Consider the following 25,400-nt stretch of genomic DNA (forward strand, 5'->3'; position numbering starts at 1 on the left):
TAGGGGACTGGAGATTAAAACATTTGATGAATGGTTGCAGGAACTGGGCCTGGCTAGTCTAGTGAAGAGAAGGTCCAGGGAGACATGATAGCAGTCTTCCAATATCTGAGGGGCTGCCCCAGAGAGGAAGGGGTCAAGCTATTTTTCAAAGCATCCGAAGGCCAGACAAGGAATAATAGATGGAAGCTGATCAAGGAGAGATTCAGCCTGGAAATAAGGAGAAACTTTCTGACAGTGAGAACAATCAACCCATGGAACAGAAGTTGCCTTCGGAAGTTGTGGGAGCTTCATCACTGGAGGCTTTCAAGAAGAGACTGGACTGCAATTTGTCAGAAATGGTGTAGTGTCTCCTGCTTGGGCAGGGGGTTGGATTAGATCAGGGGTCGCCAACCTTTCCGACCTCCGGGACCAGTAAATTCATAATTTTAAATCCCACAGACCACTAATATGAATTTTTTAAAAAGATAAATAGTATTTAGTGCAATATAAAAATGCAAATAATTTTTCTGCAGACCACCAACCTTTTCTGGTGGACCACCAGTGGTTGGTGACCACTGGACTAGATGACCTACAAGGTCCCTTCCAACTTTGTTAATCTGTAATCTGTAAGAGAGAAGAGCTTTAACTGAATCCTTCTGACTCCGGTTTTCACTTTTTTGACCAGCCATGGGTCAAATAGGCAGGTCAGAAAGAAGCAAATCACTGGGGTTCTCAAAATACTACAATCAGTGGGTGGGATTCAGCCAGTTTGCACCAGTTTGGGAGAACCGGTTGTTAACTTTCTGAGCAGTTTGGTGAACTGGTTGTTGGCTGAAATCATTAGGGCAGAGAACCGGTTGTTAAATTATTTGAATCCCACCACTGACCACAACCCCCACCCCCATCCAGTTAGTGGACACCTTTCCTTTCTAGCTTTAATTCATTGGGTTTAGCCATGGCAACCGGGTTAATCTACATGCCATTAATAAATGCAAATAGATCACTTTCCAGCAGGCTTTTCGTTCTCATGCTCAGTGCACTTGAGGGAAAGTATTTACTGCAAATGTTGTAAAGCAGCTTCTCATCAATTTTATTAATCATTTCAGTTCCTAGCAGGGTTTTCCCCCACCTCCCTACTTGTGCTGCTCCTTAGAAAAATGGGGTTTTCATGTATTAGAGTCCCGCCAGGCAGCTATTAAGCCACAAGTGCGCAACGGTAGCTTTGCAAAAGGTAAATGCCATGATCAGAAAGGCGACTTTTCAAAAAGAAAGGAAAAGGAACTAGAGCAACAGGGGCAGAGGCTGACTTTCTGCTTGATTTAAAGGGGCAATCTGTCGGATGACGGTGGAGCCAGCCTGTGGAAGGGCCAGCCTTTTGAATTTAATCCAAGATCAAAAACATTCAGGTAAACTTTAAAAGTGTCTAATGGAAATTCTCAGTCATCCCTCTTCACAACTAAACAACCTTTTTGGATGAGAAGCGAGACAGCTTCAAGGAAAAAAACAAGTCCAGTTGCCTTTTGAAAAAAGCAACAACTGGGACAACTTTCAAAATATTCTTGTGGCTTAAACTTTCCCTTCCTCATTTGGGGCATCTGAATTCCTCCTGAAGCCTGCTTCCCTTTAAGGTTCTTGATGCTTCTACAGATCGTTAAAAGCAGGGGTGGGTAACTATGGCAACTTTACCACGGGTGGACTTATACTGGCTCAGGAAGTCTGGGAGTTGAAGTCCACCCGTTGTAAAGTTAACCATACTTGCCCATCCTGGATTAAAAGGAAACCCCACCGCAGAGGGGAAGATATGCCGAGATGGAAAAATGAGAATAGGAAATACTCAGATCAGAAGCGTTGGGAAAAATATCATCTGGTTCAGTTCCAAGCTGGGAGATGGGTCCCCAAAGGAAGTACAGTGTGGGCAGTCTCATAGATCACTCCAGGCAGAAATTTAGCTTTTCTCCTATTAAAATTGCTTCAGACAACTTGTGCTTATCTTTGAAGGTCACTGCAAGATATTAATATCTCTTAGTTTCCAGGCTGCAGGTGTGTTTCTGGTGCTCCCCAGCTGAGTGGCTACCTCTACTCCATCAGTAGATAAGTAGTTGTCTGACCTATTTCAAGTCCAAAGGTCTCCGTTGTTCCTCCAATCAAAGCTTTTGAAGCCTATCCAATATGGCCGATCTTTGGTGCCCTCGACATCAGTCGAGATGTTACTCCTTAAGCCTTATTTTGAAAGAGTCAAATTGCAAAATGGCATCCTGTGACCATGATTCCACCTGTCAAAGAGACAGGAAGAAGCTGGATCTGGGGTGGGTTATGCCAGAGGAATCTTGGACAAAGAAAGAAGATCTTTTGTGGTCTGTCTGGCATTTTTACAGATCCTTTGCATCAGCAGGTATAGGAGAGATCAGTTTCCTGAAGAGATTAGCCTAGTGGCTGTTTGGTTCCTCAGTGATAACTTTGGCAGATGCTTTGGCACGAACAACGAAGCCATCCACTCCCTAGCAAAATCAAGTTTTTCCCATTTAAAAACAAGGCAGGGTTTATTAAGGACACACGTTTACACAGGAAGAACTCCAGATTATTATTTTTTTTCAGGGGTGTATGTACGCTTGTGCAAATCTGTTTTGGCTGGCTTCTTTCTGTTTATCGAGTCGTTCTACTTTTATCTTAAGGTAGGGGGAATCTCAGATCTCTGTTTTGCTTGCCATGGTGTAAAAAAAAGATGTTGAGACTCTAGAAAGAGTATAGAAAAGAGAAAACAAAGATGATTAAGGAGCTGAAGGCTAAAACATACGAAGAACGGTTGCAGGACTTGGGTATGTCTAGTAAATTAGTGAAAAGTAATGGATCCTATCTAACAAAATGAAATTCGATGGTGAGAAAAGTAAGGTTTTACATTTAGGCAGGAAAAAACAAATCTACAGGTACAGAATAGGTGAAACCCGGCTTAGTAACAATAGATATGAGATATGAGATCTTGGAGTCCTGCCTGAGCATCGATTGACAACTTTGTCCAATGAGATTAACATTTTTTTCCAGTTTTATGAGGCAGTCTGCAAGTTGCACAAAGGATATTGAAGTGAATTTATTCAGGAAGACTAAGCATAAGCATACACCAGGGACAAAGTTGGAAAATGCTACATATTCATGTGTCCCCAATCCTGTAAAGTAGAGGAATATCTTCTCTTATCACAAGCTAACAAGGTCTTTTGCCTGATAAAAGCTACTTTCCATGTCTCTTCTTCTTCTGAGAGAGTGCAGACATGGTTTGAAAATGAGGCATAATTTCTCTTCTTCTATTCTGCCTGATAAGTAATTTCTGAAATGTAAAAAGTCTGCAGTGGTTTTGCAAACCTTCCAGTGGAAGAGCACGAAACCGAAAGCACCAGCCTGAAGATGGCAAGTGGGACCTCATCGAAATGTCACCAAGATACTCTCAATCTTACACGGGAAAAGACCTGAACATGCCAAGACCTGCATATATATATTTATATCTATCTATTATTTGTATACTATCTCAGGGTAGTGAACATTCCAAATACTCCTTCCTCCTCCTATTTTCCCCACAGCAACAACCTTGTGAAGTGGGTTGGGCTGAGAGAAAGTGACTGGCCCAAGGTCACCTAGCTGGCTTTCATGTCTGAGGTGGAACTAGAATTCACAGTCTCCTAATGATTGGCCCAAAGTCACCTGGCTGGCTTGTGTCATGCCCCTGTTGGAGTGTGAATCCGAGGAGGAAGCCAAACAGCTGACAGGGAGTGGGAGTGTGGCTCCGTTGGCTGTGGAGGAAACTACGGAAGGGCAAAGTCCGGCTGGGCAGAGCAGGGAAGAGGTAGAACAAGGGAGAGGGAGTTCAGAGGAAGATCCAGGCACACTGCCTCTTCTTCCTAGGGCACTCAGGGAGGAACGGAGAAGAGAGCAACGTGGGTCGCGTGGCTTACGGGGGAGGAAAGGGCCCTGATTCCCTTCATTAGCTACACCTGGGAAGAGAGTTTAAAAGAAATGCAGGCTGAGTGAGGCATCTGCTGGGAACAAATGTGAGTTCATCTTGTGTTAACTTTGGTTATCTGCATTCCTTGGCATCCTCCCAACCATGTTGAATTACTGTCGTTCCTTCACATCTGGAATTCCTTCTCTTCTCTTGCCTTGCCAGACTAATTACCCCATTTAACCTGGATTGGAGTTATAGTTACAGTTTTTGTTGACCACGTTTTGGACTTGGATTCTCTGCAGCCAAAGGCTGTTCCTGGGAGAGTTTTTCTCCAGCCCAGAAGGTAACCAGGACAACATTGGGGGTAAAAGTTGGAGCTAATAAAGGGACTCCTACGGATTATCTGACTGTGTTGCCATTGTGCCATGCCCCTTTGGGCCATCATAGCTTTCATGTCTGGGGTGGAACTAGAATTCACAGCCTCCTAATGATTCCTCCTCCCATCCTCAGGGAGCTTCTCTCTAGCTACTCCAATTGCTCTTCTCTGAATCTCTCTTTGAGTCAATGTTCACTAAGAACCCAAATATTGCTGGTGGCTGGCAAGACCCCTTCCAGGTAAACAGCTGTAGACGTTCACAGATTCTGGTGGAAACTTTGCTCAGGATGACGTGCTTCCCCAGCACAGCACAAGGGTTTGGATTCAGCCAAATCTATTTTTCCAGAAGGAGTTTCCAGGAGTTCTTTCCATTGCTTTACACCATCTGGCAAACGGAGCCTGGTTTCTTCTATCACTTCTTCTTCCCTTCTTCACAAAACCAGCAAAGAATGACTTTTGGAGGAGGATTAGCACCCATCAGGAAAGCCTCTCTGTGTGAGACTGACCGTTGAGTTGTGACACCCAATGTGTCAGCCTGTGCTCCATTCAAAATCCAAGAAAGAAATAGACTCCAATGATTAGAGCAAAGTTTTTTTTCTTTTACTGAAATTCAAAGTGGAAGCAACAGGTAGAATTCCGAATCTAAGGAATTTGGCGTGCAGCTCACATATACAAAGGGATGGAATTGTTCCCACCCCCCAAAGTCCAAAAGACTCTTTTAATTAAAAGTTCTGAATATGATCATGTGGGCATCTTCAGGTGGTGATGAGGCCTCTGTCCGTTGACCTCGACATATTTTGATAAAACTTCGCAGCTGCGCAAAGGAAAGGAAAATCTAGGCCAGGAAATAGAAACTTAAGAACAGGAATTTATACTCCCCCTCCTCCTTCTCCTTTACAGCACAGGAATGTAACACCTCCAGCTTTCTTCCCCTCCAATCCCCCCTCTCCCCATTACTAATGACAGCCGAAAGATGGAGAGCAGTGAGAAAGATGCGCAGCCATAGAAAAGATGTAGAAGATATCTTGAAGGCTGACACAGTGTTTCCCTTGGAGACTGTTTCCTTTGGTGCAGAACTGTGTGTGCACAGTCTAGTGAAAAGAAGGACTAGGGGAGACATGATAGCAGGGTGCCAATATTTGAGGGGCTCCCACAAAAGAAGAGCGGGGGGTCAACCTATTCTCCAAAGCATCAGAAAGCAAGAAGAGAAGCAATAGATGGCAACTAAGCAAGGAGAGAAGCAACCTAGAACTAAGGAGAAACTTCCTAATAGTGAGAACAATCAACCAGTGGAACAGCTTGTCTTCAGAAGTTGTGGCTACTCCATCACTGGAGGTTTTTAAGAAGAGACTGGAGAGCCACTTGTCTGAAATGGCATAGGGTGTCCTGGTTGAGCAGGGGGCTGGACTAGAAGACCTCCAACTCTTATTCTATGATGAGGATGAGCTCCCTCAATGGATCAGAAAATTCTTGGATCATCAAGCTCACAAAAGAACAGGAAGGAAGGAGAAGAAAAAGGAGTTTTTAAGCTGTACAAACAAAAACAAAACCCTGTCAGGTCCCTGGATAGATAAGCAAGGAGTGGGAAGCTGATTCCAAGACATTTGTGTGGTGTTTGCATGCTCAGCTGGTTTTGCTTTGAAAGATCAGCAGTTAGAGAGCTGCATCTCTGGGAGAAAGTTCAACATGGACTTATTCTCTTCTCAAGCTGGCTCAACCACCTTCAGTGGTGCTCAGGTGTCCATGAGTATGTCCTTAGAAAAGGAAGACCCTGGTTGGAATAATAGGGTCTTTTACTAAGGTTCAATGGTTCAATGATGGGATTATTTTTTTTTACTACTGGTTGTGTGGGTGTGGCTTGGTGAGCATGGTCATGGACGGATACTGCAAAATATTTCCATTCCCTCCCCACCCCATGAACCTGCTTTCCAGCTCCATTCTCCTGTGCAGGGCAACTAAAGAAGACCCAGATGATCAGCTGGGACTCAGGAGGCAGAGAAGAGATGGGGTTGGCGGGCCCAGTCAGAAGTGGGATTTGCCGGGTCTCCAAACTAATCAAAATTTCTGCAACCGGCTCTCCAGAACTGGTCAGAACTGGCTGATTACTACCTCTGAAATGGTTGCAGTGAAAGATAGGCTAGATCTGAAAATCCCCATGTAAAGGCTACACTTTTCCCCTTTCTTTGGCTTTTCCCCCTTGACCAGTTCATCAATGTCCAATAGCATCAGGCCGGCCAGATGTTTTGGGAATGGCTTGGTTGTTGGCACCCCTTGATGCAGTTTCACATTCCATTTTCAGGCCAGGTGTCCGTGAAGAAGACAGGCCTTGGCACCTCTGGATTCCATCAAGGGTTTTTTATCTTTACCTTCCCATCACTTACTCTACATTCCCTTGCCTTTTCTTCCCTTCCCTTGCATTGTAGGACAGGATGCTCCCAAAATGTAGAAGCTGCAGTTGGCAGACCTGACAGTGTGTGTTTAGGTCAAAAAAGTCAGGATGAGAGTTTTGACTGCATCAATACCATTTTTGACTCATCCTGCCAATGCCCCTGATAGGATAACACTATCAATATAAGGCCTATATATATATAATATATAATATAATATATTATATATATAATATATATAAGACCCATCTATCCTGCACTTACCCAGGGCATGTTATTGTGCAAAATTGGCAGCAGCACACAGCGTGTCACCAGGTTGGAACATAATGTTTCTAGTACAGTAAAGGAAACACAAATGATTCATCTTGCTTTTTTGATTAAAGAGGGAGAGGAAGAAATGAAATAGACAAGAATGACTAAAAGGTGGAGGTTAATAATTATTTTACCTGTTCTGCTGTTTCTTCATTTACCCTTTAAATCTTCTCCTTTGATGCTATTATCTAAGTTTTTTTTCTTTGACCTGAAATGTGAAATAAACTATATTCTCCTCCTCCTCCTCCTCCTCCTCCTCCTCCTCCTCCTCCTCCTCCTCCTCCTCCTCCTCCTCCTCCTCCTCCTCCTCCAAGTCTTTGCAGAGAAAATTAGGAGTTGAAAAGGGTTAAGATTCAACCTAGAGATAAAGAGAACTTTTCTGACAGCGAGAGCAATCAACCAATGGAACTGAAATTGCCTTCGGAAGTTGTGGGAGCTTCATCCCTGGAAGCTTTCAAGAAGAGACTGTGGACTGCCATCTGTCAAAAATGGTGTAGGGTCTCCTGCTTGGGCAGGGGGAGGATTGTTGGACTAGATCAGGAGTCTTCAACCTTGGCAATTTTAAGACTTGTGGACTTCAACTCCCAGAGTTTCTCAGCCAGCAAAGGTGACTGAGGAACTCTGGGAGTTGAAGTCCACAAGTCTTAAAGTTGCCAAGGCTGGAGACCCCTACAGGAGATGACTTCCTACAAGGGGTCCCTTCCAACTCTGTTAATCTGTTAAAGATATTTCCATTAAAGATATTTCTTTCCATTCATTTAACTCCTTTCCATTTCTCCAGAATCAACTACAGATAGTCCTTGATTTACAACAGTTTGTTTACTGATAGTTCAAAATTACAACATCACTGAAAAAAGTGACTTATGACCGTTGTTCATACTTACAACCGTTGCAGCATCCCTGTGGTCACATGATCAAAAATCAGATGATTGGCAGCTGATTCATATTTATGATGGTCGCAGTGTCCCAGGGGGTCGTGTGATCCCCTTTTGTGACTTTCTGACAAGCAAAGTCAATGGGGAAGCCAGATTCACTTAACAACCGTGTTACTCACTTAACAACTGAAATGATTCCCTTAACAATGGTAGCAAAAAAAAATCGAAAATGAAGTAAAACTCACTTAATCAATGTCTCACTTAGCAACATAAAGTTTGGGCTCAGTTGTGGTCATAAGTTGATCTGTATTGTACTAAATAAACCTCACGAATGTTGCCTTGTCTGAATTCTTTGAAAAAGATGCTCTTGGGGTGATAAGAGGGAAGAGAAATTTGTTTAGTTTGCATTGGAGCACAAACTTCATACCGTAGAATCGAAACATATTGAAATTCTTGCTCTTCTAACTTTGCACAATTTTTTTTTTGAATTCAGCAATAGAGATCACTAATGGCCATAATAGTTGTAAAGAGAAGAGTAGCAGCAGCAATGAGGCGTGTTAGGAGAAAGCCTGGCTCTATAGAGAAAAACGGCCCATTATGCCATATCAAGGGAAATGGGTGGCAAAAATAGCATGTTAGGAAAAGTTGCACACGGTTGCAGAAAGGGACCCCAAACAGCAAAGAAGTGTTAGTGTGATGCTTCAGAAAGCAAGGCGGGATTGAATTTAACAGATTTGGAAAACTGAGGCATGGATTTGAGTGATAACCCCTTGGGAGGTTACACTTCTTCTTCTTCTTCTTCTTCTTCTTCTTCTTCTTCTTCTTCTTCTTCTTCTTCTTCTTCTTCTTCTTCTTCTTCTTCTTCTTCTTCTTCTTCTTCTTCCTCCTCCTCCTCCTCCTCCTCCTCCTCCTCCTCCTCCTCCTTCTCATCCTCGTCCTCCTCGTCCTCCTCTTGTTCTTGGTCTTCTTCTTCTTATTCCTCTTCTTCCTCTTCCTCATCCTCCTCGTCCACATCCTCCTCCTCCTCCCACTCTTCTTCTTCTTTTGCTTCTTCTGCTTCTTCCTCTTCTTCCTCTTCCTCGTCCTCATCCTCCTCATCCTCCTCTTCTGCTTCTGCTTCCACTTCCTCCTCCTCTTCTTCTTCTTCTTCCTGTTCTTCCTCTTCCTCTTCTTCCTCTTCCTCTTCCTTGTCATTGTTGTCCTCCTCCTCTTCTTCTTTTTCTTCTTTTTCTTCCTCTTCTTCCTCTTTCTCCTCCTCCTCCTCCTCTTCTGCTTCTGCTTCTGCTTCTGCTTCTGTTTCTTCTGCTTCCTCCTCCTCCTCCTCCTCCTCCTCCTCCTCCTCCTCCTCCTCCTCCTCCTCCTCCTCTTCTTCTTCTTCTTCTTCTTCTTCTTCTTCTTCTTCTTCTTCTTCTTCTTCTTCTTCTTCTTCTTCTTCCTCTTCCTCTTCCTCTTCCTCTTCCTCTTCCTCTTCCTCTTCCTCCGCTTCTGCTTCCGCTTCTGTTTCTTCCTCCTCCCTCCTCCCCTTCCCTCCTTCTCCTCCACCCCCTCCCTCCTTCTCCTTGTAGCCTGCACGGCTTTTTAAACACCAAGAAAATGAACTGTGCCTAACAGAGTCAATGCACGCTTTTATTTCCCCCGCCCCCCAAATTTACTTTGTGGAATTTTGCTCTTGGGAAAAAAAAAAATACACAGGGTTAGAGTTGCATAATTGTTGGATGGGAAACCAATCATTTCGGGAAACTGAAATCCCAAGACGGTAGCTTGGACCGGGAAGTACAAAACACACAGACAAAAAAGCCCTGGCAGTAGCAAACCTCTGCAGACTCAAAGGTGACGGGGATGTAAAGTTTCCTTGTGCAAAACTTCAACCTTGGGGATTATGTGAAGCAAGTCTTGGCAGAGTCATCGTGGAGGGTCTGGGGGCACTGCGGAAAAAAGTGTGAGAGGGGAGATTGCATGCATGACACAAAAACCTCCGCTAGACACGCTTCTGGTTTTAGGGTTTCTGAGGAAAGAAGCCAAACCGAGAGCTGATTTGGCCACAAGGAACTTTTTGTCCTTCCTGTTCAACTTGCAGCTTCCTCTGGCACCAGCCCTGCCTGGTTGTCTGGAGAGCCACTAGCTCCCCTTGCGCCTGTCCAAGACACACACAGAAATCTCCTCCTTCGCATCTGACCCACTTACAGAGAAAGATCCAGTTGTAGAGAAATATTTGTCCTGAACTAGGCAGTCAAGCCAGCATGCCTCTGGTCAAGAATATAAGCTGCCACAGAGAGAGCTGTGATCACATCCAAACTATGATTCAACCCCCTTTCGTAGCCCAAGTCAACTTTGGGGTTGGTCAGCCTGGCCCTTGCCAGAAGCTCTTCTTCAGAGATTCAGTGTGAGGAAAGTTAGCGCTCACCCCTCCTAGAAGTATTTTAGAAAATATTAAAAATATATTTAATATATTAAAATTATATTAAAAAATTATAATTACAAATCTTATATTTCCCTGGATCAGAAAAGGAGAAACATGTTTCTAAAGACAGAAAGTCAGAGCCGCAGTTACTAAGAAATCCACTCAAGACAGGATATTTTGAACAAAGGTAGAATGGTAGGATTGGCCGTCACTCAAGATTCAAACCAAGACAAAATCATTAAGACACAATAGGAATTACCCACAGAACAAAGGCTTCTTCGTTACATCACCACCCTCCAAGTTGCAACCAAACTTGACTTCAAGACAAAGGTGACCCCTGCATAGCCCGAATGAGAGTCTGGCAGCAACCAATAGAATACATGCCCTTGCCACAGGAACAGGAAGCTCAAGTTCAAAGCCCAGAGAAGGTATAAATACCCCTCATTCTCAACTCCATGTGATCAGCTGCCCAGGATCTAAAGCCCATGTGGTCCTGTTCACCAATAAATCATATTTCCAATCAGCCTCCATGCTTCCAAGTGTCTTTCTCCCCACTTGGAACTGAACCAGATGGATATTTCTTCCAACAAGTGGATGGAGCTTTTTTTCCAGAAGTGAACAGAAGCCATTTCTTCTCCTTTTTTATTATTATAATTCATTCTTTCCTCTGAAGCAATGGTGTGTGTTGGAAGGAATATCCATCTGATTCAATTTCAAGATGGAAAAAGGAAGTCTGAAACAACATGGAGGCTAATTGGAAAGTTGGTTTATTGAACAGAACCACAAAGACAGGGTGCAGTTCTGGGTCAGCTGAACCAATGGTTGAAGGAATGGATGGATCTTTATAGGTTTCTATGACTTTGAAATAGGAACTGTTCTGGGGGTGGTGCTTGTATTCTGAAAGGGTGTTGGGCAATTCCTATTGTGGCTTAATGGCTTTTGTCCTGTGTTGGATCATGGGTTTCTTTCTAATCCTACCCTTTGTTAGCCTTTGTTAACTGTGCTGCAAGGAGCTCCAAAATATCCTGTCTTGAATGGATTTCTGCCTGCAGTATTTGCTTTGCTTATGAATAGAGCGATCTAGATACTAGTCTTCCTCTTTCAATAAGCTCTTTAATCTCTTAAGTGCTGGCATTTGCTGTGGCTATTAAGAAAGACTTGGGGGCTGCTTTCTGTCTTTAAGAGCATGTTTCTCCATCTCTCGTTCAGGGAAATATAATCCACCTTTTTAATATTTCCCAAAACATTTCACTCTTCTAGGAGGAGGGCGAGGGCTTCCCACCGGTGTGAAAAGCTAAATCTTTAGCAAGAGAGATCATCTTTCTCTCTCCACCCCAGGATTTCTCAACCTTGGCAGGCCCCAAATCATCCTGGTTGCTCTTCCCTCCACTCTTTCCAGAGTCTCAACATCTTTCTTATATTGTGGCGGCCAAAACTGGATGCAGTATTTCAAGTGTGACCTTTCCAAGGCATTATAAAGTGGTATTAACACTTCATGAGCTCTTGATTCTATTAATGCAGCCTAGAACTGTGTTGGCCTTTTTGGCAGCTGCTGCACTCATATTTAAATGGTTGTCGATTAGGACTCGGATCCCTCTCACAGTTCTTACTATTCAGCAAGGTACGCTATTCTATGCCTGTGCATTTCTTTCTATTTCTGTATTTATATTTCTATCATATTTCTATGCCTTTGGTTTTTCCAACCTTGCTTTCTCTTCCCTCCAGACCTTCCTTTCCAAAACTGCAACTGAAGAGTCCAAAGCCAAATAAACTGAGACATCAAGTGAAGAGTGAACCCACTGATCCTTTTTACAGGACTGGCACTTACATTCCTCCCTTCCCTGATCCTGGCCTCCTTGGACAGCCACAATTTTACACGGTATCAGTGATAACATATTGAGCAATAAAGAACCAGCTGTGCAACTCCTATAAATCAGAATTGTGCTGGTGTCTCAGGTTTTCAGTGATTGTAATGTTATAAAATCATTGACTCTTTCAATCTGCTGGGGGAAAAAGAAAACATTGTAGGTTTGTTATGTTTGGGCATAACTAAACACATAAATAGCTTCTCTTCTATATTTCTTGAGATGCTCATAAATTTCCCCAATGTTCCTTTTTAAAAAAGAGCCCTCTAAAAAATATGAACATGCCAATTGCAAACAATTTCCATTCGATTTTTGGAAGCATGCTTAAGTTTCTGGAGGCACATCTTCCAAATGAATAATGTATGTGGCTCTGTGTGTATGTTTGACTTTTGAATGAGAGGGGGCTGAAGGATTGTGAGGGGCATCTTCCTGTCCCATCCATTTGCTCCCTTGGAAATCTATGGCCCTCAGAACCAACAACCTTGAACTACCTTCTGTTTTGGCTGCTGTCAAACTTTCCTGAAGATAGAGGAGAAAGACGGAGCCAACAACCAACTGGTCCAGAAAGAGAGAAAGTTGAAGAAAAGGCTCCGTGACGTGGCTGTTTTGCAGCCTTTCCTCCTCCTCTTCCCCTCTCCTCCTCTCTGGCATCCGGACTCCTTTGCAGAAATCGGTGTCTTTTTTCCTAGACGGACAAGCTCTCGAGAGCTCTCATTACATCTCAGGGGTTCCCTGGAAAGATCATTTACTTTTCTCTGGATGTCTGTTGTGGCCCATGGGAAAAAAAAAAGCTGCCAGAAAAACAGACTGAGGCAAACAAGGATTCCTCTTGTGGAGCTCAATCTCATCCTCCCATCCATCCCTAAAAAAGATTTTCCTGAACGTCCATCCAAGCCAGGTAATGGTGGTGTGTTGTTTGTCCATTTTAAATGTTGTTTTAAAACTTGCCTTAACAGACCCTTTTCTCCCACTGTGGAATGATGGCTTCTGTTTATCTATTTTATTCTCAGTCTGGTTGAAAATTTCTTTCAAATTCCCCTTGGCTGGCTTGTTTCATACTGCAGGTGGTGAAGAGATCCACCGCTGTTAACGTCTGTGGAGATTCTTGGTCCTCCAGAGTCCTGGTTGTCTCAAAAGGCAACTGGGCTTTCTTGGTTTTTCTTTGAAGACATTTCGCTTCTCATCCCAGAAGCTTCTTCAGAAATTCAAATTGCTTAAAAAGCAAACAACATCAGTGGAACCGAAGAAGCTTCTGGGATAAGAAGTGAAATATCTTCAAGAAAAAACAAAGGAAGTCTAGTTGCCTTTTGAAAAAAGCACATCTGGGACTACAAAGAAGTCTTTGAATTACAACAGTCCATTTAGTTCAAAGTTACAATGGCACTGAAAAATGCGACTTAGAACCATTTTTCACAGCTATGACCTTTGCGGCCTCCCCATGGTCATAGGATCAAAATTCAGAGGCTTGGCAACAGGTTCATATTTATGACGGTTTCAGAGTCATCTGATCCGCTTTTGCGACCTTGAGACAAGCAGAGTCAATGGGGAAGCCAGTTAACAACCGGCTTAATAACTTAACAAATATAATAATTCACTTAACAACAGTGGCGAGATAAGTGGTAAAATGGGGAAAAACTCACTTAACAAATGTCTCACTTAACTACATAAATTTTGGGCTCAATTGTAGTTGTAACTCAAGGACTACCTGGACTGCGGTTAATATTTCAACTCACACGTTTTTCTATTATTCTGATTAGCAGAAAAACTTCAGAGTTTCAGTTAAAACTAACTGGCTGACTGATTGACTGACTGACTGACTGACTGACTAACTAACTTTCTTCCTATGAAATTGTGGGAAGCCAGGGCGTCCATGTCACCGGAGCTTAAACATGTTTCTCTGGTTAGGAGCAGGACATCTGCAGGCTTGGCCAGTGAGCAGTGCACTTAAAGCCAGTATTATCCCCAGGGCAATTTTCCTGAAATTCTCTTTTCCTTTGAAAAGAAAAAAGAAAAGAAAAAAACAGATTGAGGACTGACTTAGAAAGAACATATTTGTGCTTTGTGCATTTATGTTCTGTACATACATAATTTGAAAGGAGAGCATCGATATAGGAAAGGCAGAAACACTCTGTTCCTTTTAAAGATCTGCTTTCAAAGAACTGGAATGAATCAAGCAGGAGGGAATGTCATGATTACGAGGTCAGGGCTGGCCCAAACTTTAGGCAAAATAAAACAGGCACAATGTTCAATTCTCCTATTTTTTTTTTCAGTAATAACTTTGGATACCGATCATAAGTGACTTTTTTGAAGTCCGTTGTAAGTTTGAATGGCCATTAAATGACTGGTGGCAAGTTGAAGACAACCTGAATTTTTTGTTTTCTCCCAGTGCATCCCTCAGTGTATTCAGAATAACAGTATAACTGAGCTGGAAGGGACCTTGGAGGTCTTCTAGTCCAGCCCCCTGCTCCAGCAGGAGACCGGCCTAGTCAATTTGAGTCAAGTGGCTGTCCAGTTACTTCTTAAAATCTTCCAGTGTTGGAGCATTCACAACTTCTGGAGGCAAATTGTTCCACTGGTTAATTGTCCTCCCTCTTAGGAAGTTTCTCCTTAATTCTAGGTTGCTTCTCTCTTTGATTAGTTTCCAACCATGGTCTCTTGTCTTGCCTTCTAATGCTTTGGAGAATAATTTGTCCCCCTCTTCTTTGTGGCAACCCTTCAAATACTGGAATATTGCCGTCATGTCACCCCTAGTCCTTCTTTTCTCTAGACTAGCCAGATCCAAAACCTGCAGCCAGTCATCCTATGCGCCAGGCCTTTGATCATCTTAGTTGCTCTTCTCTGAACTTTTTCCAAAGTCTCAGCATCATTTTTGTAGCATGGTGACCAAAATAGGTTGCAGTATTCCAGGTGTGGTCTTACTAGGGCTTTATAAAGCAGTACTAATACTTCAGAACTAATTAGAGGGAACTCATTCCTGCAAGTACTACCTTATACTGTACAGGATCTGGTCACTACAGGATTGGTAGTGACCAAGGGCATGATTATATTGATGGACATAGCTGCATGTGGTTTTATACAGCAATAATATAAAAGACTTCTAGTTCAACCCAGTGGTGGGATTCAAATAATTTAACCACCGGTTCTCTGCCGTAATGAGTTCTTCCAACAACCAGTTCATGAAACTGCTCTGAAACTTAATAACCGGCTCTGTTGAACCGGTGTGAACCGGCTGAAGCCCATCACTGGGCCAACCTCCTGGTCAAGGAGAAGACCCTATACCATTCTTGATAAGTGACTATGCAGTCTCTTCTTAAAAAATTCCAGTAATGAAGTATCCACAATTTCTGGTGGCAAGCTGTTCCACTAGTCCTCACTGTTAGTAAGTTTCTCCTCAATTCCAGGTTGTTTCTCTCCTTGGTTAGTATTGCAAGGGCAGATGCAGGGGTGGGATTCTACCAGTTTGCACTTATTTACTAGAACCGGTTGCTAACATTCTAAGCAGTTCGGAGAACTGGTTGTTAGAAGAAATTACTGGCCTAATCCTGTAAGGAAGGCAGGAAGGAAACATTCTGGTGTTGCTTACAGAAACTGCCTCTCCGTTAACCCTTATTACATTCTTGGCAGGACTAGACTTCCTGTCTCTGGAACTTTTCTGGAGTTTTTCCCCCCTCCTTTGCTGGTACTTTGCTTGCGTGGATTCAAAGTTACAATGGCACTGAAAAAAGTGACTTATGACCGTTTTTCACACTTACAACTGTTGCAGCATCCTCACAGTCATGAGAGGCCAGGCGAGGAGATGCGTGCCTTGATGTGAGTGATATTGAGTTGGCCACACCCAGCCAATAACATGACCACCAAGCCACGTCCACCCAGTCACATGACCACCAAGCCCCACCCACCACCTAAGCCATGCCCACAGAACTGGTTGTTAAAAAAAAAATTGAATCCCACCCCTGGGCGGATGTGCTTTCTATCTAGAAAGGTCACCTGTCCTCAGGTTTGGTCCTTCAAAATTGACCCAGCCCTCTGAGCTGAATTGCAGACGTACCCCTGTCTATTCCCTGGGGTCAGCATGGTCAAGCTGACCCCTTCCCTTTTGCAAGGGCATCAAGAAGGACAAACTTCTAAAAGGCATTTATTATGTTGCTGTGATGATCTTGATTCTTTTTAAAAACAACTTTCTCTGCTGCCTAGCATGCCTTCCATCTAATTGCAGCCATTGATCAAAAATCCAATATAGTAAACACAGTCTAAAACGTTTTGAAACATTCAAAAGAGTCTTCCTCTACAGGCAAAATTGCTTTTGGAGCTATTTTGTGGCTAGGGGAGGAAAGCCATTTTCAAGGCATTCTCTGCTTTATTTTCTTTTTTAAAATTCTCCTTGCCAGCCAATTTTGTGGTCCTTGATGTTGTGTGTACAGTATTGTGTGTGCACCATCAAACCTACCTCCTCCTCATCATCTTCATTTAATGACCCCATAATCCCTTTTGGGGAGGAGTATGGGCAAGTAAATGGAGCTAGCAGTGTTTTAATGGCCGGATTCCTTTCCTGTCGCCAATGTGGAGTTTTGTTTGGCAGATATTATTCCCATCGTGCCCAGAGAGAGAGAAATACAATATCTGCCTCTACCTAGGATCGAACTCGCAGCCTCCTGATTGTGAGGTGAGAGCTCCGCCTCTAGGCCATCTCACCACTCCCACCATCAAACCTACATCTGCCTTACAAAAATTGGTTGCCCCAAACTCTTGCTTTTAAGCCCCAAATCCAGGCCACTTGAACCTATAACACGTTTACAGGTGATCCTCGACTTATAGCCATTTGTGTAGTGACTATTGAAAGTCACAATGGTATTTAAAAAAATGACTTACAACCGTTCTGCCCAGTAACAACCATTGCAGCATCCCCAGGGTCATGTGACCAGAATACAGAAGCTTGGCAATCGGCAATGTCCCAGGTCACTGGAGGCTAAAACATATAAAGAACGGTTGCTGGAACTGGGTCAGAGGTGGTCTTCAGTAGGTTCTAACCAGTTCTGGAGAACCGGTAGCGGAAATTTTGAGTGGTTCGGAGAACCGGCCAATCCCACTTCTGACTGGCCCCACCAACCCCATCTCTTCTCCGCCTCCTATTGAGTCCCAGCTGATCGGCTGGGTCTCCTTTGGTTGCCCTGCACAGGAGAATGGAGCTGGAAAGCAGGTTAGTGGGGTGGGGAGGGATTGGGGATTTTGCAGTATCCTTCCCCTGCCACGCCCACCAAGCCACACCACACCCACCAAGCCAGGCCCACAGAACCGGTAGTAAAAAAATGTTGAATCCCACCACTGAACTGGGTATATCTAGTTTAATGAAAAGAAGAACTAGGGGAGACATGATAGCAGCCTTCCAATATCTCCGGGGCTGCCACAAAGATGAGGGAGTCAAGCTATTCTCCAAAGCACCTGAAGGCAAGGCAAGAAGCAACGGATGGAAACTAATCAGGGAGAGAAGCAACCTAGAACTAAGAATAAATTTCCTGAAAATTAGAACAATTAATCAATGGAACAACTTCTGTCCAGAAATTGTGAATGCTCCAACACTGGAAGTTTCAAAGAAGAGATTGGACAATGATTTGTCTGAAGTGATGTAGGGTTTCCTGCCTAAGCAGGGGGTTGAAATAGAGGACCTCCAGGGTCCCTTCCCGCTCTCCTCTCCTTCTATTCTATTCTATTCTATTCTATTCTATTCTATTCTATTCTATTCTATTCTATTCCATTCCATTCCATTCCATTTCTATTCTATTCTAGTAGACAAGTTGAAGGTTATATTTTGCTTTGCTGAATATTTAAAGGCAATGCCTGATGTTGCACGATCACTTCGAAGCTGTGGTGGGATTCAATTTTTTTTTTACTACCGGTTCTGTGGGCGTGGCTTGGTGGGCGTGGCAGGGGAAGGATACTGCAAAATCCCCCTTCCCTCCCCACCCCACTAACCTGCTTTCCAGCTCCATTCTCCTGGGCAGGGCAACCAAAGGAGACCCAGCCGATCAGCAGGGACTCGATGGGAGGCAGAGAAGAGATGGGGTTGGCGGGGCCAGTCAGAGGCGATATTGGCTGGTTCTCCAAACGACTCAATAATTCCGCTACCGGTTCTCCAGAACTGGTCAGAACTTGCTGAATGCCACCTCTGCTTCGAAATCTAAGCATTGTTTCTTCTCATCTTGATTTGGCCCCTTGTTTTCCTTTCTGCAGTCCAAGGTTATTGCCGCAGATTCTTGCGCTACTAGAACAAATGTGATTGAATTTCCATAACATTTTCAAACTGGTTTCCTCTTGTGCGCTGCTATTATAATCAAAACACAGATTGTTCAGAGGTCACAGGAGCAGCTCTTCTAATCCTTGTTTAATATCATCTGATTCATATAAGTTTTTAAAAATAAACTATATGAAACTGTATTATGGTATGATTTTATATTGCATTGCTAAATGGAAATGAGCCGTTTGATTCTTCTTGCCATTCTCTTCAAAGGAATTCAGGAAAAACAACAACAGAAAAAGGATTTTTGTAGAGGTAAAAGTCTCCTATTCAACAGCCTCCTTTATTCCGCATCTATTTGTGAATTTCTTATGAGGTTACTTTCTATCAGCCTGAAAAAAAAATGGAATGGAGGGAGATAATTAGAGATTAGAAAAAAACCCTACTGTATTTTTCTTCTTCTTGTTTTCGCTCAGTTTAATGGAATAGAAAGAGAAGTTTATTTTAATTTCCAAAGAGAAATTTTCTAAATTGTCCTGGGAGAAAGACAGGTGGTCCTTGACTAATGACCACAATTAAACCCAAAATTTCTGTTGCTAAGTGAGACATATGGTAAGTGAGTTTTGTCCCATTTTATGACCCCCTTTGTCACTGCTGTTAAGTGAATCTGGCTTCCCCCATTAACCTTTTTTGTCAGAAGGTTGCAAAAGAGCATCCCATGACCCTTGGGATGTTGAGATGGCCTAGAGGCCAGTGGTGGCGAACCTTTTTGTTGTGGTGTGCCAAAAGTGTGCGTGTGCTGGCACTCACAGTGCAATGCACCCCACCCCTGCGCATGCACATGCAACACCCCCGCACCTCCTTACCTGCACTGTGCATGCACAGGCCTCCCAGCTGATTTTTGACTCGTTTGAGGCAGTTTTCACCCTCCCGGAGGCTCAAGGGGAGCCTCTGGAGCCTTTGGAGGCTGAAAAACAGGCCCGTTTCGGCACTTCCGGTATTTCCGGAAGGCCCATTTTTCGGTTTCCCGAGGCTGCAAAGGCTTCCCTCGAGCCTCCAGGAGGGCGAAAACTGCCACAGATGGGCCAAAAATCAGCTGGAAGGTGTGCGCATGCACACTGCAGGTAAGTTTGGCTGGGGCTCGTGTGCCCACACAAATGGCTCTGTGTGCCACCTATGGTACGTACGCCATAGATTCACCATCACGGCTATTGGCTAATCAATCAATAAAATGTATATAAATACTAAAAGAAGAAATATTCTAGGGTGATTTGGGCTTCATGGGGTTGGCGGGGCCAGTCAGAGGTGGGATTTGCTGGTTCTCCAAACGACTCCAAATTTCCACGACTGGTTCTCCAGAACTGGTCAGAACCGGCTGAATACCACCTCTGCCTAATGCCCCTGTGAAGCTTTTTTTTAATGGGGCAGATATTTCTAAAAGGGCAGCTGACTTTCCTTTTCTAAGCCCCTTCCCCTTTCTTCTTTGGCCAGTTGAAGATGCGTCCCTCCTTTCTCCTGCTCTTGGTATGTTTTCTGCATGCCAGCAGTCTTCCGGGTGAAAAGGCAGCTTCAAAGAAGCGGAGGGCTCCACCGTGTGTACGATGCTGCGGAGAGGACGAGCAGCTGGCCTCCATCACTGCTTCCCGATTCGCACGGATGACCAGCAACTCTCGTTATACGCACCCGAAGGTCCAGCCTACCATTGATATCCACATCTTAAAAGGCAATATTGATATTTTTTTTCTCTCCTTCATGCAAAGCTCTGATCGGTATCTCTTCTTGGGTCAACCTTGTCAGGTAGACCGGATAGATTAGACTAGATTAACAGAAGGGACCTTGTAGGTCATCCCAGTCCACCCTCCCCCCACCCAAGCAGACCCTATACCATTTCTGAGAGTTGGCAGTACAGTCTCTTCTTGAAAGCCTCCAGTGATAAAACTCCCACAATTTCTGAAGGCAACCTTCTGTACCGTGGGTTGAGTGTTCTCAGACCAGTTCTATAGAACCGGTTGTTACAATTCTGCACAGTTTGGAGAACTGGCAAATCGTGCCCCTGGATGGCCCCGCCCCTTTCCGCCTGCTCCTCCCCTCCCCGCCCAGTCAGTCCTTATCATGCATGTGCACATGACCAATCATTGCTGACTGCATTCTCCCCCGCCCAGTCACTCCTTAAGGTATTTTTTTTCCTCCCAACGATCAGCTGTTCCGACGATCAGCTGTGCCAGGATCCCCCTCGCTGTCTTATTGCTTCTCCCAGGAGGCTTCCCTGAGGCTCAGGAGGCCAAAAACACAGAGTACGGGGGGTGGGTGGGGGGTGGGGAGTGCTGCAAAAAATGAAGCCACACCCACCCAGTCACATGGCCATGCCTACTTAGCCACGCTCACAGAACTGGTTGCTTAAAAATTTGAATCCCACCCCTGAGGAAAAGGGAACTGGAAAGAAAAAGGGCAAGGCAGCGTTTCACACCCCCTACATGTGTGACACCTTATTTCTTCTTGTCTCCGTAGGAGAAAAAGGTGAGACGGGGGAGCGAGGGCTTGAAGGGCTCGAAGGCAAAACCGGTGAGCCAGGCCAGCAGGGATCCCATGGCCAGAAAGGACAGAAGGGTCAGATGGGCCCCACTGGCCACTCCTGCAAGCAGCATTACGCTGCCTTTTCGATCGGGCGCAGCAAACCCCTCCACAGTTTGGAGTACTACCAGCGGGTGACCTTTGACACGGAGTTCGTCAACCTCTACAAGCATTTCAACATGTTTACGGGCAGCTTCTTCTGCTACGTCCCTGGGATCTACTTCTTCAGCCTGAATGTCCACACCTGGAACTACAAGGAGACTTACCTGCACATCATGAAGAATGAAGACCAAGTGGCCATCCTCTACTCTCAGCCCAGTGAGAGGAGCATCATGCAGAGCCAAAGCCTTATGCTGGACCTCCTGGAAGGAGACGAGGTCTGGGTGCGGATGTTCAAGCGGGAGCGGGAGAACGCGATCTACAGCGAGGAGTCGGACATCTATATTATCTTCAACGGCCACCTAATTAAGCCAGCCATAGAAGAAACTCCAGCCCGAGGCTAAAGGTCCAGAGGTGGTCCGTCTACTCTTTGAATGGTGCTTTTCCATGGACTGCAGCCTGCTTGCTTTGCACAGGGAAGTCTACGACTACTCACCGCGGCCAACTCAGCATAGCCAACTCAACATAGCCAACTCAACATAGCCAACTCAACATAGCCAACTTGCCATGGCCAACTCGCTGCTGGAAAACTCGCTGCAGGACAAGAGTTACATTAATAGCAAAGAAATGGTGGAATAAAATAATTAATAATGACATTATTAATATGCTTTAACGTAATTACACTGAGCCACGGTGGCACTGTGGTTAGAGAGTGCAGTACCGCAGGCTACTTCTGCTGACTGCCGGCTGACTGCAATTTGGCAGTTTGAATCTCACCAGGCTCAAGGTCGACTCAGCCTTCCGTCCTTCCGAGGTGGGTCAAATGAGGACCCAGATTGTTGGGGGCAAGAGGCTGACTCTGTAAAACCATTTAGAGAGGGCTGTAAAGCACTGTGAAACAGTGTATAAGTGCTATTGCTATTGCTATAATTAAATTGAATTGTCCTGCTGCGAGTTATCCCTTGCTGAATTGGCCACGGTGAGTTGTCCTTGTCTGTGCCCAGGGCCCCAGGGGCGTTAACTTATAAATAGGTGCTATTAGGCTTACAACCTTTTCCAGTGTTGTAATGGAGACAAAAACCCAGATCTTTGGGATCTTTTAGTTCTCACAAAACGGCTGCCAGGGAGGAGAGTGGGCCAATTCCCCCAGGAGCTAAGACCAGTTACAAAAGGCCTCTTGACCAGAAGACGTGTTAGTCAGGCTGATCACTATCCCCACTGCTTCAGGGACTCCCTCCATCACTTCTCAGAGTCCTTGACCTTCTTTCGAGGCAGAGAATATGCTTCAAAGAAAAGAGCGGGGTGGAAATCCAAAAAGCAAAGCTGACATTGTCTGGATTGGAGTGTAGCCATGTGCCATTTTATTTCCTAAGGATACTTGCTGGCTTCCCGTGGGTGCAGAGACATCCTTGGGATTCAAGATAATACGGCTAATCATTTACTGACTATTTGAATAGCAGACTTCTTAGAGTTGGAAGGGAACTTGGAGGTCTTCCAGTCCATCCCCCCTGCCCAAGCAGGAGGCCCTATACCATTCCAGACAAGTGGTTTCCCAATCTCTTCTTGAAAGCCTCCAGTGATGGAAGCACCTACAACTTCTGAAGGCAAGCGGCTCCACTGGTTGACTGTCCTCGCTGTTAGGAAATTTTTCCTTAGTTCTAGGTCGCTTCTCTCCTTGATTAATTTCCATCCATTGTTTCTTGCCTGACTTCAGGTGCTTTGGAGAATAGAATACAGAATAACTGAATTGGGGTCTTCTACTCATAATATATGTTCTCTCTCTGTTCATGAACTGGGTCTACAATCAATATTATTGAATGGGGGTTAATGCGGTGCTTAAAAATAATAAAGAAGGATATCCTATCAGAAACACATTCTTTCTCTTTGGTTTTGTTTTCCTCCTCTATTTCCCTTTGTGTTTTTTAACATTTTTCTTTTCTGTCTTGTTTACTTTCTGTTAGGCATATTAATACAACAAAAGAATATGCTAGAAGTTCTGCTTGACTCAAGGGAATCTTTCCACTTTCCCTAGTTACTTTCCGCTAGTTGGGAAGGACCGTTTTTTTTTAAACCTTTAGATTGTTTTTGTCTTTGTGAAGAGTTTAATTAAACAATACAGAAAATTTTGGATATCTTGATATTAAGAAGTCAGTCTCTTTTCACCTAAGAATCTCCTTTTGTGATGTTCAACTTTTGGTGAAGAGTTTATGAATGAAGGGATCATTACATCTACGCTACAGAGATTACTGGATGACTTGGATTGAAGCAGTGCTGTTGCCAAATTAAGTTGGGGGTTAACTTTGGTTTCCCTTAGAATATAGAACTGTAGGGCTGGAAGGAACCTTGAAAGCCTTCTAGTCAAACCCCTGCTCAAGGCAGCAGATTTCATACCTTCAAACTCATCCCAACTCATAGAATAACAGAGTTGGAAGGGACCCTGGAGCAGGGGTGGGACAACCGGTTCAGTGATCACATGCATGATAACAGATGATCAGAGTTGCAAGAGACTTGTAGGTCATCTAGTCCAACCTCCTGCCCAAGCAAGAGACCTTACACCATTTCTGACAAATGGCAGTCCAGTCTCTTCTTCAGAGCTTCCAATAATGAAGCTCCCACAACTTCCGAAGGCAACTTCTGTTCCATCGGTTGATTGTTCTCACTGTCAGAAAATTTCTTCTAATTTCTAGGTTGAATCTCTCCTTTCCATCCATTATTCCTTGTCTGGGCTTCAGGTGCTTTGGAAAATAGCTTGACCCCTTCCTCACTATGGCAGCCTCTCAAATATTGGAAGACTGCTCTCTTCACTGGACTAGTCAGGCCCAATTCCTGCAACCATTCTGCATATGTTTCAGTCTCCAGTTCCCTTATCATCCTGGTTGCTCTTCTCTGCACTTTTTCTAGAGTCTCAACATCTTTTTATAATGTGGTGACCAAAACTGGATGCAGTACTCTAGGTGTGGCCTTACTAAGGCTTTATAGAGTGGTATTAATACGTCCCTTGATCTCGATTGTATCCCTTTGTTAATACAATTTAGGATTGCATTAGCTTTTTTGGCTGCTGCTGCACACTGCTGGCTCCTATTTAGCTGGTTGTCCATTAAGACTCCAAGATCCCTCTCACAGTTACTGCTGTTAAGCCTGAAGTTTTTGTTTCGTGGCCATGGTGTTTCACTTAATGGATGAAGAGGAACTCAAAGGTGCTTTTTTCAAAAGTTAACTGGACATTTTTTCCTCTTGAAGTAGAAGAAGACGTTTTACTTGTCATCCCAGAAACTTCATCAGTAGTGATGGGGGTAGCGGTGGGGCGATGGAAGAATTGCTTCCAATAGGATGTGTGTGTGTGTGTGTGTGTGTGTGTGTGTGTGTGTGTGTGTGTGTGAAGGGATCATCTTTCTTTGCAGTCATCGTATTGTTAGCACTCGGACAGCCATTGAGGCCCCTTGGATTCCCCCCTACCCCACGTGCCTCCAATCCAGATGAAAGGGAAGTAAGATTGGAAACCCACCACAATCACACGATGCCCCGATTAGTGACAGTTGCACTTAGCACCTAACTCGCTTGCCCAATGGTGGTTGCTAAGTAGTCAGCAATGACTACTAAAGCTAGTCTAGCTCTGTCTAGACTGGCCCTGATGATGTTCCCTAGTTGGGTCATGAAACATCTGCAAGAAAACAAGCAAACTCAGAGAGCACCAAGGAGCCCTCGTGCCAACCCTGAGCTACAGATATTCTCCTTCATTAGAATGACAGGTACCTGTGCAGGTACCTCCTGTTGGTTGCTGTAATTGCAATGCGTGTTTCTTTCCTTAGGTACAGGGCAGTAGTGGCATTCAATTTTTTTTTACTATCGGTTCTGTGAGCACGGCTTGGTGGGTGTGGTGTGGCTTGGTGGACGTGGCCTGGTGGGCATGGCAGTGGAAGGATGTTGTAAAATCTACATTCCCCCCTGCTCACTCCTGGGAGAAGGTTACTGCAAAAATCCTCCCCACCCCACTAACCTGCTTTCCAGCTCTGTTCTCCTGTGCAGGGCAACAAAAGAAGACCCAGCCAATCGTCTGGGACTTGAGAGGCAGAGAAAAGATGGGAGCGGGGCCTGACAGAGGTGGTATTTGCCAGTTCTCTGAACTACGCAAAATTTCCGCTACCGGTTCTGTAGAACCGGTCAGAACCAGCTGAATGCCATCTCTGGTACAGGGCAGTTACCTAGCCTGGTATTTCCCCCAGCCCCTTTCTTTCGCTTAATTGGATTCCTTTATAAAGTGTTGCTCTTCAATGCCATTCTGTGTTTTTGCAGAATGAAAAATGCATTTCCATTCTCAGAAACAAGGAATCCGTTTAGGACAATGGCAGCTATCCCTTCGCCGGCTCTGAAT

General features: G+C 44.4%; 1 protein-coding gene across 1 annotated transcript; it reads left to right on the forward strand.

Moving 5' to 3' along the window:
* The first annotated feature begins 12,776 nt into the window (after window positions 1-12,776).
* Window positions 12,777-22,889, forward strand: C1QTNF8 (C1q and TNF related 8). Its single transcript, XM_026704570.2, has 3 exons — window positions 12,777-13,024; window positions 19,850-20,081; window positions 20,867-22,889. The coding sequence occupies exons 2-3, from the start codon at window positions 19,856-19,858 to the stop codon at window positions 21,430-21,432; spliced, it is 792 nt and encodes a 263-aa protein (XP_026560355.2). The 5' UTR covers window positions 12,777-13,024; window positions 19,850-19,855; the 3' UTR covers window positions 21,433-22,889.
* The last annotated feature ends 2,511 nt before the right edge of the window (window positions 22,890-25,400 follow it).

Source organism: Pseudonaja textilis, chromosome 14, assembly GCF_049901715.1.
Source record: "Pseudonaja textilis isolate UNSWEBS1 chromosome 14, rPseTex1.2, whole genome shotgun sequence".
Lineage (NCBI taxonomy): Eukaryota > Metazoa > Chordata > Lepidosauria > Squamata > Elapidae > Pseudonaja > Pseudonaja textilis.

Bases quoted from the DNA above. Each gene is read 5' to 3' on its own strand.
- C1QTNF8 (XM_026704570.2), top strand. From the start codon at position 19,856: ATGCGTCCCTCCTTTCTCCTGCTCTTGGTATGTTTTCTGCATGCCAGC. The intron at 20,082-20,866 runs GCAATATTGATA...TTGTCTCCGTAG, and splicing joins TGATATCCACATCTTAAAAG to GAGAAAAAGGTGAGACGGGG.